The sequence below is a fragment of the Zeus faber genome (assembly GCF_960531495.2).
Source record: "Zeus faber genome assembly, chromosome: 16".
Taxonomy (NCBI): Eukaryota; Metazoa; Chordata; class Actinopteri; order Zeiformes; family Zeidae; genus Zeus; species Zeus faber.
The window spans coordinates 19,767,926-19,785,859 of NC_137202.1; the positions used below are offsets into that span (position 1 = coordinate 19,767,926).

Genomic DNA, 17,934 nt, shown 5'->3' on the forward strand with positions numbered 1-17,934 from the left:
AATCTTAACAGCTCACCACCTATTGCAACAAGGGATTGTTCACATCCTGTGTTTATTTATTCAGATTTTCACAAAGTGACAATTAGATTTGGCCAAAGCAAGCCACACAATACTCACTGATCTATGAGAGTATTGTGGTCTGTAGTGTCAAATGCTGCGCTTGAGTCCAATAGAACCATAACTGGAGCCCTGGCGGCATAAGTGCTAGGTCTTAAATCATTAACATTTTTGGTGAGCGCAAACTCTGTGCTGTACTTGGCTATTACAATCCTACAGGATGCTGTTCCTTTTGTGGGGTTGACCATAAGTTTCCAGCAGCAAAAGCTTCCTCACATTTTGTGACAGATACTCGGCTTGTATCGTGAGGAACGGGATAAATTACTCCAACTCTAATCTTTTAAAATGAGGCCACTCTGCTCAGTGTATTAATCAGATTGTTATTGGAAGCATCAACCATTTCATGTACCGAGCAGTTCAGATGACAAGTCCAGTTCCCTTACAAGCTTCAAGCAAATGAGCATCAAATAATGTACAACAGTGGTCAGAAACATTGATATTGCAACGTTGTCAGTGCTTAAGCCTCTCGCCATGGCCATGCTGGATGAAAGTTAAATTAAGAACTGAAGTTTCAGCCTCAAGACCGAAGATGTTAAAGACAAGAACTCTGCCGGGTCGACGACGGTGCCGTTAAACTTGTCCAAGTGGGCGGTGGCTGTTCCACCCTCCCGCCTGCCTCACTGATCGAAGTTATGATCCAGAAGCAACGATTCAATAAAAGTTGCATTTCTGCTTTCGTCTCACCCAGTTTGTGTTCAAGGCATGAAATCAAGTTTGTAGTCAACAGTAATAAATGATTAAAAATGTTTTTTAGTGAGCCAACATTTAATGAAGATAACATTGAAATTTACAGGACCTGAAACCGATGGAGCGATAAATACAATTCAACGATAGAGTGCTCAGTACATCTTGTTTGGTCCGTTAGGTTCCAGCTCCTGTGCTCGACAATACGCTAAAGTTATCGTGCAACCTGAGACTTGCTATCGTAAAATATATAACAAAATTAAATGTGACTGAGTCGCAAAGGCCCAATTTGCTGTGCTTAACCGCACCACTAGTTCGGTCTTTGGCGCAGTGGTGGACTTTTGAGTGAAACACACGAAAATAAAAACGCTCTTCACAATCCCATTGGTATTAAAAACACTTTATAAAAAAAAAATTTCAAAACAAGGGAATGATTCTTTAAAAACAAAAAATCCAAGCGATTCTATCACAATAAAATTAAACCCAAATTTAAGATGCGCACCAAAAGAAAGGCAGTACTGTGAAAACAACTTCAGATGCTGCTTTTAGAGTTTCTTCAATAAACTACATTATATATATATTTATCTATCTCCTCCCTCCTCTTGGTAAGAAAGGTAATAATACAAACATCACAGGGGTCCAGTATCTACATTTCAGACGACCCCCCCCCCCCCCCCCCCCCCGGACGCAAACTCAGTTCCCTTCAGGCAGAGTATAGAGTGAGACTATAGAACCATTTATGTGCAGCCACCAAGCGTGTTCTTCAATCCATCCATCCATCAAACCATCTTAAACCCCATAATCCCATAACCCTAAAACAAGAATCTTCAATGTTGAGTACCGTCGTCAAATTGAATTCAGAACAAGAGCAGAGGCGACATTATGCAAGCCTCCTATTCCAAGCAAGAAATTAACTTTAACAGACGCGGCTGCTTCTTCCTCCCTCTTCGACGACGGTGTGCATGGATGCATCCTCCGGCTCAGACAGCCCTGCATCCACTCTGACAGGACGTCTCGCATCGACCTCGTGATTTCATTTAGAGCATGTCGTCGTCTTCTCCTCCTCCGTACATGTCGGCCAGCTTCTTAAAGCGAGGCCCCCATTCGCTCAGGCAGTTATAATCCTGGTCCCCGCTGCTGGAGGAGTTGAGGGAGGAGAGGCTGCCGGCATCAGAGCCGCCCCCCTCGTAGTCAAACACCAGGAGCGAGTCGTACGGGGGCGCCGTGGGGTCGTTGTCCGCTGCCTTCAGATTCTGAACAAGGGGCAGAGCACACGTTTGAAGAGCTTCATTGGATCGTCGTATTAAATTAATTGTGTTAAGTCAGAGGTACAGAATTGGACATAATCTTATGTTTGTGTGGTCTACTGTATAGTCACGACCAAATATAAATTCCATATTTTACTAAGCAACAACTTATTTTGTAGTAAAATATCGAGAAACAAAAAAAAACAACTCATAGTGCTCAAAAGAAATCCAACTGTTTCTTGTTTGTAATTTTTCAATCATTACAATATTAGTTTCAATCATTATAGCACCACCTCACTAAGCACTTTACTATTCTCATACTACTGTGGCTTCTATTCTCCCCCATTGAGAAACACCGCTATCTTGCAGCTTCTCACTATGCAAATTAAGTCCGATGGGGAAAATGGGTCAGGGTTACCCCCAAACCTGTTAGGAAGCTTTTTTAAAAAGAGGAAGTTAACAATGTAGTCCAACAGTCTTTGTATGTTAGACAAAAAAGGTTGCAAAATGGGCATTTTGCCACCCCCATGGTTTTATTGAACCTTTTGCACGTCAGCAAATCAGCTCTTTTGGCAACATCCGTGAGAATGTAAGGAGGCTAAAAACAGGAAGTTGCGCTGCTTCCTACTGGCAACCCACTGTAGCCAACGTTACTCTTTGGATGAACTGCGGCTATTCCAAAAAATTTGAAAAATAAAAATAAATAACAAGGTGATACTATAGTTATTCAGGGTGCGACACTAACTTTTAGAAGTCTTTACCAAGTTGGCAAACCATCTCAGAATTGAGTGATAATGATCCCAACCCATTTTTACCCACATTTCAATATTAAGGAAGTGTTAAAGGACAACTGAATTTCATTTTTGGGCTATAATTTGCGTTCATGTGTGTGTAGTTTAAACACTGCAATCATCAGTATCTTGACTGAAGTCTAACTTGTCTTCTTTTTTTTTTTTTTTTTTCTTTTTTTTTAACAGTTTTTCTAGCCAATTTTAATAGTTAAAGTTTTGCTCTGATGCCTGAAATGTGAATATGAAATGATTTTTTGCATCAAACACCAAGACTGTGGATCTGTCTCCCGTTGCTGGATTTGACCCCTGACAGGAGTACGGAGCCGCATGTTCAGGATGGAGGAAAGGCCGAATTGCTGCCAGACTTAAACATACCTCCACACCGAGTGAGGGGCGAGTGTTGACACGTTGCTGAGCTTAAGATCTTTTTATATTTTCCACCCTGTCTCTTGAACCACCATCTTACTCACATCCTCTATAAAGTTGCCAATGTCTTCAGGGTTGGCAGGACGGGGCCGATACTGGGGCGCAGGCATGAAATTTGGCACGACGTCGTTCCGGAAGACCTCGGGGCGGTTGTCTAGGCCGCGGTGTAGGACACTCAGATCGTAGTAATCCTGAAGGAAAACAACAACAAGGAACAATGTAAGAATGTCAAGAAATGTGTTAACACAACAGCACATAAGACATCAAATGGCCACCCGTCCATTTTCTCCTAATTTCTCCCCAGTTACCTGGTCGTCCTCTCCTCCCCCCTCTTCGTCGTAGTAATAGATGTTGTCGCGGATGTCGTCGTCTTGCAGAAGAGGTTCCTTTTTCTCGCCGGTTCTCCGCCGCATGAACATTAGCAGCAGCAGCACCAGCACTGCAGAAACGAAGGATTTAGACAATGTTCGAGTTTAATAAATCTGTTTTATCCAAAATGAAACTCAAAAATTGCATCCAAATTGTGTTTTTAAATCTAAAGGATTTTTCTACTTTTTGCTTGTCTCGGTATCGACCTTATTCTCAAAGACAGGAAGTAGTTATTGGCGGCCACATTGTTGATCTGCTCACCAACCCAAACTAACTTGCACAGCTACCATTCTGCAATGACCCGAGGAACTGGCGATGATCACACTTACATAGCAGTAACAAGATGGCTCCCAATATTCCCAGGATCCCCGGCAGGCCAACCCCAGCCCGTCCGAGCGGGCTGCACACTACGTCGGGCCCTGTACAGTCACACACGGTGGCCTGGAGAGTGCTGTCCTGCTCCAAGCCCTGGTTGTCTGCGACCCTCAGGACCACGCTGTATTGTCCTTTGGGCAGCGGTCTGACCAGGGTCAGGATGATGCCGGTTTCTACATTTGGATCAGAAAATGAAGATTGACAACACCAACTGGCTCACACACACACACACACACACACACACACGCACACGCACACGCACACGCACACGCACACGCACACACACACGCACACACACACACACACACACACACACACACACACACACACACACACACGCAACGTACTGGTGTCATTCATCGTAGCGGTCCAGTTGTTCTTGGACGTGCCCTGCAATTCTACACGGAAGGGAGCTGCAAATCCATCTGAATCTGCATCCATTACTGACAGCAGCTGAGGAGCTGACTCCTTACTGCAAACCTAAAAAGGAGGATTTAACATTAATTATTCATCACCCATTCGGGTGAAATGGAGATCTGAGGCCAGGTACTAGCAGTTATAAACGTTTAGGTTGAACATTGAAAAAGGGCTATGACACTTGTCGTTGCAATACGACGTTTGTGATCAGATGGGCACGATCGGATCACTGACCTAGCTTCCCGACACTTGAATTGCGAACGCATGTTCACGTCAAATATTGAAATGACTTGACAATCAAATTGTGCTGGCTGTCTGAACTTGGGGTACTTGTGCCCTTTCTTGCTTTTTGAGCACCTGCCCCTCAAAGTCTCTGTAGGGGACTGTAGAGCGGGGTAGTGCGATCCGATCACCAGTGGTTACTCGACAGCTCGGAGCCCCCGCCCCTCTCTCTGCTCCAGTTTCTGAACACTGTAAACTGCACACTCTTATGAAGTTCGACCACAATGCGAGCCAGGCCACCTTGGGATGTGGGCAGATGTTCGATCTGTTACTGTCCAGGTCTGATGTCAGATCTGGTGCTGTCCAGACCGGACGGTTAATGCGTCCTGGCGTGATCGGAAACAAGTGTAACCGAGCCGAGAGTTTCCAACAGAGACGGATTAAACTCTTTCAAAAAGAGGGCACAAGGCAGGATTTTCACTATTTTGTTCCCTATTCTTGGTGAGTCTGTCCAGAAAAACAAATATGAATCTCCTTACATAAGACCTTTCTCGTTGATTCCAGAGAGGCAAGAGTTTTATTTCCTCAGATATTCTAATTATAGTAAAGAATATAATTTCTCTACATACATTTCAATCATCAGAAACCGTACAAGGATCTACAGAGCTATGGGCCATATTGGATAACACGTACCTCGATAATGCGTTCATTAATAGAAGGGCTGTTGTCATTGACATCATCCAGCTTGATTTCCAGGGTGCCTGTTCCTGTTGCTGGGACATCGTCTGGGGGGGATATAGACCTTGAAATTTATTTAAAATCCTTTTCATATTGATTTTGCTTTCCACAGCGATTCTCCCACGCACCGTTATCATACGCAGCAATGAGGGCAGTGTATTTGTCGTTCTTGACAAAATGGGACTCTCTGTCCATGGCGCTCTTCACCTTAATCAAACCCGTGTCCTTGTTGATACTCAACCATCCTGCCAGGTCTTTCAGAATCTTATACCTGGATACAAATAGACAAGACATATTATGCAGATGTTAAACAGTGAAGTACAGTACAACTAATCATTATTCAACAGTTGGAAGAAAAGGACAGAGGCAAAATTTTTGATTTTGAAAGACAAACTTCGACGCAAGTGACAAGATTGCTCTTACGAGACTTTCTGAGTGCGTGCAGTGTCTGGGTCAGTGGCGGTATACTGCAGTATGTCCGCGCCAACTGCCAGGTCCTCTGGCTTCGCCACGCTCTTTTGGGGTGGGCTGAACACGGGGGCCTCGTTCACATCTTCCACATTAACCACCACCGTGGCAGTGGCTGTAGGAAGACGCAGAGCGAACGGAACCTCATTCTCCACGGCAACCAGCAGGGTATACACGCTCTGAGTCTCAAAGTCCAGACCCTTTGAGGGATGAAAGTGATAGGGGAGAAAGGGGAGAAAGAGTTGAAGACCAGTGAAAAATATTGAATTAAACATGTACGTGCTGAAATGTATTTTACTTTAGTTGTACTGTTTTGAATATGAAGCACTTGGATCGCTGTTTGGCCTTTGTACTTGACCCATCCAAACTACTCATCACCCCTCACACACCACAGCGTTGCAGTATGTGGAACCAGCCAAAAGCTACGTCAAATACCTGTTTGTTTCTGCGTTTCACTTGTGGTGATTATCCCCCTCTTGGAGAAGCAAGTTATTTAGTTGATAAAAACATGGTAAGATTGTCTTCTGAGGAGTGGCAGCCCCAGTTGCATAAAACAAACAAAAACAAAACAAAACAAAAAAAAACAAAAAAAAAAAACCATGCCACCCCGTGGAATGTCAGGGGCTTGTTTCGCCTTCCCCCCCCCCCCCGTATTGAAAATGTACCCTGACTCCACTGCCGGTCATCCTGAATTTATATTTAGTTCAAAAATAATAATAATTTTAAGTGGGTGGGGCTGGAGCCAGGCAACCACAAAACAGTAATATCGAGCCAAACCTCGAATCATAACACCTCTAATAGATGTATCTGTAGATAGACAGGTATATAGATGTACATATTTGAGGCACTAATCTAGGTGATAGTGTGTAAGCCATTGCTCAATGTTATCATCCCACCTTAGCTGTGCTAATTATTCCTTCTTGCTTGTTGGGCCCAGTTGCCACAGCAAAACGGCCTTCAGGATCACCACCAACAATCGTGAACTTTGCATTCCAGGCTGGGGAATGAGGTTCGTCAACGTCCGTTACAGCCATTTTGACAACAGGGACGCCGATTTTGTTTTCAGGGACTCTGGCCTCATACTGGTGAGAAAAGCAGTTTCTTATGTGATTGACATGTAATTCTCTGTCTGGCACAATTCAAATAAATAAATACATTTTAAGAAAAATCTAATTTTAAGGACAATACTTGCCTTTGATGGATCAAATTGTGGAGCATTGTCATTACTGTCCGTCACTGTAAGTATAACCTTCCCTCTTCCAACCCGGCCTTCTCCCGCATCGTCTGCCGCTTCCACTTTTAGAGTGTACACTGGGTATTTCTGTGGACAAAGACAAGTTGATTTAAGCCTACCTAGAGGTAAAGTAATAGTATTACAACATCCTGCTACTCCCTTAATTTCATAAATACAAGCCCCTTGGGGAAAAAGAAAAAATATATAAAAATCACCTTCTCTTAAGTGCCATGCACTCATTCGAGTTAATCTCAGCGAAATTTGTCCATTATTAGCGATAGAGCAGTACTTTAAATGCTTTTTTTTTTTTTTCTTGGGATGGGGTGTTTGCCCTCACTCCCCCCAAAAAAACAAAAAATAAATAAGAGACAGCAGATTGGCCTGAACTTCAATCCTCACCTCTCTGTCTAGCCCATCAGTGTTGACTCTGATGAAGCCACTGACTGGGTTTATGGTGAACATGTTTTTCTTGGGCAACGATGGTTCCTGTCCAACGATGCTGTAGCGGATGTCAGAGCTGGATTGACCTGGCTCATCCAGATCTGTGGCTATGATTCGAATCACCTCAAAGCCTGCAAGGAATGATCAGGTTGAAAACATTGGAAAAACAAAATGAACGGTTCATATTTCAATCAGTATCTTCCATTCCAGGCCAGTGGTAAGTGGCAAGTATCCAAACGTGGACCATGAACCACAATAAATATTAGTGACAAATCTCACAAATGTATCACATTACAGCCATGTGCGGTAGGAAAGTATTCAACAGTCATACCTATTGGTGACGCCTCGGCCACCTCTCCTGTGAAGGTTTCTTGAGTAAAAAAGGGAGTATTGTCGTTCATGTCAATGACGTTTACAATGATGTCCATGGCCTCCTCAGCCTGTCCCCTACCCTTCGCTGCAGCGTGGGCCTTGAGCTGGATACACAGGAACATGAAACAGAAACCAATGTTTTTAAAAGAAGACATTATAATTTCAGGATCCTTTTCTTTGATTTAATAAAAAATAAATACAGAGTTTAGAACGCATGATTAGCCCTTCTAGTATCGAAAATAAAGGCACACTAACAGCAAACCGCACATCACACTACCTGTGTACATCAAAATACTAAATCCTAGTAAACCCTAATTGAGTAGACTGTACATGCAATTATTAATCAGCATTAATTATAAATGCTTGTTCAGAAATGGAAAAAGATTGAGCAGTGTAAGCAATGGTGCAACAGAAAAAAACAATAGACAAGCAAATATGTACACTATTCCATCTATATAAATGGAACATTTCTTTCATTTTAAATATTGCAATTGGCCTAGACAATGCAACATTTGAAATGAAAATAGGAATCGATTTTGAATACAAGAGGGAATTAGTTATCATATGTACACATCGTCAAAAGTAAGGCAAAATGCTTAAATTTGCCTCCAATGTTTCACACATAATCTTACAGAATACAGACCATGTACTTGTCTTTCTTTTCCCTGTCCAGGGGTTGTGTAACAGACAGGTAGCCAGTGTCTTTGGATACAATGAAGAGGCCAACAGGGTCCAAATCGGCACCTGGCCCCGTGATAGAATACTCGATTGGAATTTCCTTATCTTCATCGGAACGAATCTGGAGAAAAAAATATATATATATATATATATATATTCTGTGTCAGGTCACGGACGGCAACTTGGATATTTTTTGATCGAGTTGGGAAAATAAAAAGAGGGTAAACGAGGATGTTTATATAAAAATGAAGGCGCAGTTTCAAATGGAATTCTGGGACTGTTCACTGGTCAGGTTGTATGCAGTGGGGACTCATTCCTGTAACACGTACAGATCCCAGCCCCAAGCAACATGATTGGTCGAAACATACAGGAAGCAAAAAAACGTGAAACACCCTGTTTACACACATTTTAGCCCAACTCCCCTCAGAAGGAGGGGAGTGGCACAAATCAGACTCTCGAGAAAAAGTCTGATTTGTGAGACAACTTTGAAGGTAATACACATGACTCCAACCGGGGGCAGTAGAGCACAAATCTGATTTGGTTAGTAGAGCGACTACAGTCCAACAACCACAAATATGTCAACTGTTGAACATTATAATATTTTCCTGGAAAAAAAAAATTAATAAAAGAGTAAATGGACATATTTGTCCTTGGAGGAGAGAGCCATGATGAGCAGAAGTGATATTCTCAAATATAAGGGAAGAAAAAAAAGAGATTTGTGAGGCTCTGACACTTTCCTGTCATTGCTGGGGCGTCTGCACTTGTGTACTTAGTACGGCTATGTTTCGGCCCTTATTAAAATCCTCCCAACACGGATAAGATTATAGATTGAGACTTTCAACACGTCAGAATCTTCTACTTCGTGAACTACATGTGTCGGCACTTGTTCTCACCTGGACCATCACTTTAGGGAAGGGACCCTTATCATTCTCTGGGAAGTTAATGGGAGGGATCACCCAGGCCCTCTTCTGCCTCTTCAGCCCGATCCTCCTGGGGAACAGCAGAACTGGCACATCACTGGTGAGTGTAACCTAGGAAAGTAGTGACAGGTTAGGACACACACACACACACACACACACACACACACACACACACACACACACACACACACACACACACACACACACACACACACACACACACACACACACACACACACACACACACACACACACACACACACACACACACACACCTCTGTATTGCTGGCAGAATCCACAACAGCACCGGGACCACGGCCGTTGTGACTGTGACCAAAGTACGGCCGCTGGTGATCATTTTGTGGGCGCTGATAAGGAGTGTGGGATTGATGATGTTCCAGACCCCAGTGATCATTATCATGGGAATGCCTGGAACCTTGGTACTGCACCCTGATTGAGAGAGTCTGCCTCTGCTTCTTGGAGTCCAATGCGTGGATTTTGAAGTCCTTTTGCCCTCCATGCAAAGTAATCCCTTGCTTCACCTGCACAAAACCGCAGCAAAACTCAAAAAGTTTATTCATCTCAGGGAACCACTTTTCTAGCAGCAAAACCTTTGTGAGGCTGAGCCCAAATTTACTTCATGGTCATTGCTACAGTGTGCAGCTTTACACTGTCAAACATATTGATTGTATAGACGGCTTTTATTTGTGCACTTTAAAGTTTTCATGTTGATTGGAAACAAAATATATATATATTTTACGTCCTCTAATTTGTCGGACAACAGAGGTGCTGTAAACAAATTCATCAGCTCATTTATATTGCTTTGCCAATGTTTTTTATCTACATATATGATTCTGTTGAAAAGTTTAATCCCAACACGATTCCCATCAATTACAATGAGTTAAAATGAGTTGCTGTATACAAATTTCGTTAATGAATTTAATTAATTGAATAAGCAATTTTCAAATAAATTCATTAATCTCAAGTCAATGATACACATTTGCAAATAAATAAGTGTGGGGGGGGGGGGGGTGTTCCTATTTGGTTTATGTTTAGGTTTTTAACACTTGAGAGGTAAGGTAATCGAGATGAGACACTCTTTCCATTAATCTGCTATTATGGCCTGGCTGCCTTTTAAGAATGAAAGTGAAATAAAGCGAAAGTGAAATAACATCTCGTTCCTGTTTTTGACTCAGTCGTGGTAGGCTGCATGTAACGTTCTCATTCAGTCATTCTAAAATTGAGTTCCCAGAAATGCTTTGTTTGAGGAACAATGGTGGTATCATTCCTCACTCACCTTCAATGCACCGTTTGACTCCACCCCGAAGTGCCTGTTGGTGCTCCAAAACGAAGGTCTTGTGGCACCCGAGCAGTCGTTGAAATCAACTGAAACGTACAAGACAGCAGGAGACTTCAAGGTTAACACACTTCAGTCCGGGCTGCATGGGACTTTCCAGAGACAAGCCAAATGCAGAAAAGTGCTTCGCTGCTGCATAAAGTGAGAGCGTGTACTGCATCGTCAGCCAAAAAAAATAATAGATTAAACGCCAAGTCACTAAACCTTAGCATCTCACATAAAACATCAGAATATCATCTCAATAAAGCAGAACGGATGTGTAGTCGGCCATTTTAAATGTAGCCACACTTTGTCTCTTTGTATTTACTTCTGGATGATAGTTTAAGAGCAACTTTCAGGTTGGCAAACCCAGTGAATTATTTACCTCATCGCTAATTTATTTACTTTACTGGTCATTTATTGCTTTTATTTATTTTATCCCATTTGTTATTCAATTTTCATCTATCTGCATCGACTACGGAAGCTGCAAACTTAACCTGGTTGTGCTTGTACAATGACAAAGATATTCTATTGTTAATGTGCGGGGAAATCATGTTTAATATTATTTTAATTTTACTTATTTATTAGAGCTGGATTTAATTTTGTAGTGCAATTATATAATGCCACGGCCACCTAAAAATGAGAAATTGGCCGCCAACTTGAACGTGACGTCACATAGAGGAGACGGGACAGAGCTTGCACTGCAGTGAACCAGCAGAAGAAAAAGACAGGAGACTTTTAAAAAGACTTCATTTAAGATTAATTACTGCAAGCTTCCTACTTGTATTAAACAAAAAGACTGTTGAGCTAACACGGCAGGGAGGCTGTCCTTTGGAAAGACGGGTGTGTTTTTAAATTTTAGAGTTGTTTGTTTTCTACTTGGGGGAAAAAAAAAGGAAACCTGTGTACTCAATTCCGTGTCACGCGCGTCTCTCCGTTTGTCCCATTTAACTTGACCGCAACCGGTATGGGACTTAACTTGCAAAAACTGGATTTTGTGTATGCATGCTTCTCTTCCAAGTAATAAATCCTGCACTTCCGTAACGGGGGAGACTTGTTTGCTTCTCAGGTGCTTGTGCAGGCGCTGCCAGCCCACGGCCTCAGCTGGGCTATTGATTGTTTTTATATTGTTAAATATTTACATGTTTCCACAGTACTTCACCATCCTCAATAGCTGTGAAACTCAAATTATGTTTACCCCATGTCAAGTCACTGGCCAAGATGTAAAAAAAAAAAAAAAAATTTATAAAAAAATAAACACATGAAACTGTTTTACCCACAAACTTAAAAACATCGACCTTTGTCCTGTATTTTTTTACCTGTATAAAGCCTCACCCACCAAACCATGTTCTCCATCAGCCCAAGATTGTGAATTCATGACAGGCTTGCTCTTTAAAAAGGCCAGACAAAGCACTAACTTTTCTGTATCCTACTTTAGTTTCATGTTTTGTATACATATTCGTAATCAATTTGTGAGAAAATATGACCAGAATCTTGTCACAAATTTGCCATGTTGTAACTGCCAGTACACGACGACCTGCGCCTGGCTCTTTTTCATTCCATTTTCTGAAAGATGATTTCACCATTTATAATTTTGGTTCCCTATTTTCCTCCTACTGCACATTAGAGCAGAAGCACATTGGATTAAACTTCCCACACTTGGAGGTGTGTCAGTAACCAAACAAAGTCTGACCAAGTCAAGCAAAGGAGAATCACCCAGAGCTAGGGGAATTCAAGATTTATTTTCTATACAAAGCTCATCCCCACTAAAGGAGAGCGATCAAAAAAAATAATAAATCTTCTGCGACGTCTGATCCGACAGTTGGAGAGCGGCTCACAGTCCGCTCCAAACATCCCCGCATATAAATCAGCCTGTTCTTAGACGACAATTAAATTATAATCTATATATTATTCATTTATCTTTCGTTTACGCAATTATTTTATCTATTCAGTGTTTAACGTAAAGTCATGATAATACACGTAAAATGTAAATTGAGCATTATTATTATGAAATATATATTGAGATAACATTTTTCATATCGTCTAGCCCTACCCAGAGCCCTGCGTATGGGGGGCTAAGTGGCGGCTTTGCTGCGAAGGTAGGGCCGACACACGTAATATGCAATTTATTTAGAGTTCTAACAGGGATCTCACATTTTATTTGGAATCACTTATCGCAATCGATGCAGTGCATCAAAAGCGTAACATCCTGTTTTTATGTCCCTTACGTGTTATTTCACCGTTAGGGGGCGTGCCCATTGTGAACGCTAGTGTAGCGAATACTGACAGACTGCAGGAACAAGACTGAGAACAGTGATGAGATGTATATATAGTATATAGAGTATTTAGAGTATATAGAGTGTATATAGTCTATATAGTATGTATATATCATGTTATTTTAAGGTAAGGGGGCGTGGCGATTGCGAACGCTAGTGTGGTGAATACTGACAGACTGCAGGAACGAGACTGAGAACTTTGATCAGATGAGATGTACAGTGTATATTTAGTGTATATAGTACGTAGAGTGTAGAGAGTAAATAGGGTGATGAGATGCTTGACGCTGAGACGCCGCGGTATTGTACGCAGCGTTCAATACAGACTGGTCAGAGAACTGGTCGTGAGTCCGAACGGTCGTTGGACAGGTAGGTCGTTCAGCTGAAAACATTTCCACCAAGTGGTGACTTGGCCAAAGCGAGAGACTAACACCTCACCTCACATATCTACAAGTACCAACAGCTGAAGTAGTCAGAGCTGGCAAAACTGGTTTGGAGGTTTTCATGCAGACAACTGAATCTGAGATCACACATTGTGTAAAGAGGAGACCAAGTCAAGTCATTTCACGGCACGGCAGCTTGTGGTGAAAGACCCACAAGTTGGTATTAAGCTGGAAGGTTATGAAGACTTTTTTTTTTTTGAGAATAAAGAATTTGAAATAGCTGTGAACAAAATCAGCGGCTTAAACAGCTCCTATCTGACTTCCTCTGTCTGTTTTCACTTCCCTTTTCTTGGAAATGTACTATAAAACAAAAAAAAATACATAAAAAGACAAAAATAAATATTTATGGCTGGGAAAGGGTTTTTTGTGACAACTCTTGGGAACATATGAATATCCAAGACATTTGAAATAACAATGTTATCAAATTCAACTATATGGTCAAATTATTTTGGAATTAGAGCAAAACTCCCAACAGTTTTTTTTCCCTCCAAGTAAATCTCCCTTGATTTCTTAAAAAAATATTATAATAGTTTGTCTTTCTTGATTTTGACTATTTTCTTTGCCTTTTCTTCTTGCTCACAGGTATTACCACAATATCTCTGAAAACCGCAGTGTGTAACATCCGATACCAATTTTATTCATATCGTTTCTTCTGAAACAAATCAGAAAATAATTTAACAGTCATAAAAATATAATAAATAATTAACCAGCGGCTCTCCAGTCGCGTCACGGCGTCATTGTCAGGAAACGTTGCTCACCAACCTCCATTACATATGAATCAGAATCAGGCTTTATTGGCCAAATACGCTTACACAATACACATACTGTACGAAGAATTTCACTCCGGCTGCCAGTGACTCATTTTGGTTTTGGCTTTTGGATCAGTTTAATATTGCGCCGATCTACGAGGACCAAGGAGACCTTTGTTATGCAGGGGACGACGCCATTTTCACACTAGACATGTTCTGGTGATCCCCTAAAACACTAATCAGAACCCCTCAGGCGTAGATTTAAAGCTCATGTGGAAAGATAACGCCACTCTTCCACCATTACACAGACAGTCTTTGTGTTACCAAACCGGCCACAGCACAGTGCTAAACATCTCACTGATACTGCCGCAATTAGACTTTGTTGGGGAGGCAATTAGGCTCCTTTAACTGTTTAATGCATTCTACGGTAATTTCGGGATTCTATGAAACTGTGTTATTAAGTTAAGTTATAAGTTTGTTCTTGATAAGATAAATAACGCTCTCCTGATAAAAGAAAAAAAAAAAAAAAAGATTTGGATCTAACAATTATTTTCATTATCAATTAATCTGTCGACTTTCTCAATGAATCGATTAGTTGTTTTGTCCATAAAACGTCAGAAAGCGATGAAAGATGTCGACAACCCTTTTCCCAAAGCGACGCCCTCAATTGTCTTCGTTTTGTCCACAATACAAAGATATCCAGTTTGCAGTCTGACAGAACTACAGAAAATATTCACATTTTAAGAAGCTGCAATAGGAGAACTTGGAAATTCTCCTTCTTCAAAAATGGACTCAAACCGATCATCAAAATAGTCGGCGATTAATTTAATAGTTGGTAACTAATCGACTAATCTTTGCAGCTCTAGATCCAACTGAACAATACATTAGTGAAAAAGGCCACCTAATGTGACAAATTCCAGGTCCAGCACGTCACCGGGCACACGTCACCTCCGCCCGGAGGCACGGCGCAGGAAGGAAGCGAGACATGAGAAAGAACACGAAACCGCCCGGCCGGGCGGGCAGAGTTCAGCGGATCGGCGAAGTCCCAAACTCCCCATGGAGACGGAGCCCACGGCGACACGGGGGCAAAGCCCGCCGCGCCCAGGGTGGCACCGGCGTTGGGGCAAACAGGTTTGTGCTGCGCGAAACCCAGGCAGGTTTCGATCGTGCGCCCTTACCTTTCCCCAGGACGGTCCCTCTATCTAGACGCATTCTGTCCACTGGGAGGACCACCATGTCCGCCTTGAAACCAGGAACACAGGTTTGTTCCTCAGAAGAAACTGAAACCAGGGCCTAGAGAAATAAAAACACACGGATCACAAAACACATTTACACGCTAATTGAACATTTTGGTGTATAAAACGCCCAAATTAAACATTTTGGAGTTGGAGGCATTCTTGTCATCTCCGTCAACCGATTGTTCAAGCAGCGGCGATGAAACAAATCAAACAAGGACAAATGTAGTTACAAAACATAAATACATTAAAAAAAACAAACAACAACAAGAACAACAAGAACAACCACCAGCACCACCCCAGTTGGACGATTAAAATGGTCGGTAGAAAAAGGCTTCGGTAGATTTGAATAATAATAATAATAATAATAATAATAATAATAATAATAATAATAATAAATAATAATCATAATAAAAACAACAAGATGTGAATCTATTAAACCAGCGAGCAGTTTCTCTGCTTTACCCCGCCGCCCAGCAGGCTGAACACGGGCTGCGGGCGGGGGGGGCCCTCGGCGGTTCAAAAGAAAAATGGCGCCCGGGCTTAACTGGGGGGAAAAAAAACAGGTAAACACGGTTCTCACCTGCGCGACGACGATTAAAAGCCCGAGCTCCGCGCACCACGCGGCGGCGCCCATCTCCCGGCTCCTCTTCGGGGGGGGGGGGGGGGGGGTGCAAAGGGGAAAGCGTAGAAAGAAGAAGGCGAAGGAAATCAACTTTCTGGATGGCGGACCCCGGGGTTTCCGTGCGGCAGGTAGCCTCGCAGCGCTGGAACTAGCCGAGCGAGCCGCCGCGGCGACAGGTATCTGTGGATGTGACGTCAGCTCCACAGGTGTGTCAGTCAGCGCGTGCTTTCTGCCTCCGGTTTCTCCATATAAGGGGGTTAGGGCTGGCGCGCCATTCCGTACGAGAGAAAGATATTCGTTTATATTTGATTATTATTATTATTATTTTTTTTTGATAAAATGAGAATAGTTTAGTCTTAATCGCCGCTGTTCCAAGTGGATATAAATATATATAAATATATATAAATATATATAAATATACTGCGGAGCCTCCCTGGGAAACGTCCAGCCGGTGCCCTACGCAGCCTGCGTCTCCTCACTTCTTCAGAAAGTCGTTGAATCGATACATGACACACACACACACACACACACACACACACACACACACACACACACACACACACACACACACGCGCGCGCGCACTCCTCCCACTACGCGCACACCATCGCAAGCACGCGCGTACGCACGTGCAATCACACTCACACACACACACAGACACATACTATCACACCCACACACACACACACACACACACACACACACACAGACACATACTATCACACCCACACACACGCACACGCACGCACACACGCACACACTTTCAGAGCTCAGGATTGGACATTGTATGCGCTGGGACCAAAGAGTGAGGAGAAGCCCTTATCTGACCACACAGTGGACAGATGTTAGGAAATGGCTGGGAACTCGATTGCATTGCTCATTCCATTTCTCCTTTTTAAGGACAATAAAATCTTACAGAAGTAGAGGGTTGAGGACTAGCGCGTGGCAAGTGGTATATGTGGGTTTATATGACGGTAACAGTATAGATGAGTATTATTATAATAATAATAATAATAATAATAATAATAATAATAGTAATAATAACCGGTAGCCATTACTCAATACAGTATATGTACGTGACAAATAATCTCTTGAACTTGACTTGAACTTGACATACACCCTAAAGTAGGACATCCTCCTTGGCACGCCCATGTCACACCAAAAGTCACTGCAGTGAGTTAAATCACTTTAGAATACCTATAACCATCCTTTCAGTATTCTTATTTTTCAAATTTTTGAAGGTGAATGAACAGGTAAGACAGAGAGTGAGAATGAAGAGTGACGCAGACAGATGAGGTGAGGCAGTATCAGTAGCGGTACAGATGCTCATACGGTACACATGTTTGTCCCCCACGATGTACGGTGTACAGTAATGTAGTGACGTGATTATTAAAGTGCTGCATAGGCTGTTCTTATAAAAAAAAAGTGTATATATATATATATAAATAAATAAAAAGAGTAGTTTCCCGCCAATTCTCCAGTGATGTACTGTAACAAAGTAAAAATTCTTCATCACGGTACTTCAGTATTATTTGAGAGCATTTGTTCCCTACGTCGACTTTTACTTTTTTAACGTACTCAGCTAGATTCAGCCCCCGAAGAGTTGCCTCCGACTCCCCTACCTTTCCCCTGAACACCTTCTTCTGCCCTCACCACGTGAAGCCGCACGTGGCTATACAGCAAGCTAAACACTCTTCCACAAAAAAAGACGCGTCTCAGCGAGCGAAGCGGCGTCTTGCTCGTCGAAAAAATTGACGGACGCCCGTGCTGGCCTTC

The 17,934-nt window shown here is 42.4% G+C and overlaps 1 protein-coding gene across 1 annotated transcript; it reads right to left on the bottom strand.

The window, feature by feature from the left end:
• Nucleotides 1-1,489: 1,489 nt before the first annotated feature.
• On the bottom strand, nt 1,490-16,284 carry cdh31 (cadherin 31). The gene is made up of 18 exons (XM_080017194.1): nt 16,119-16,284; nt 15,479-15,593; nt 10,797-10,885; nt 9,775-10,041; nt 9,473-9,610; nt 8,545-8,700; nt 7,861-8,005; nt 7,488-7,660; nt 7,047-7,175; nt 6,751-6,936; nt 5,810-6,054; nt 5,515-5,657; nt 5,342-5,433; nt 4,357-4,489; nt 3,964-4,182; nt 3,574-3,704; nt 3,310-3,456; nt 1,490-2,054 (listed from the first exon to the last, which is right to left on the bottom strand). The coding sequence occupies exons 1-18, from the start codon at nt 16,170-16,172 to the stop codon at nt 1,839-1,841; spliced, it is 2,778 nt and encodes a 925-aa protein (XP_079873320.1). The 5' UTR covers nt 16,173-16,284; the 3' UTR covers nt 1,490-1,838.
• Nucleotides 16,285-17,934: the final 1,650 nt, after the last annotated feature.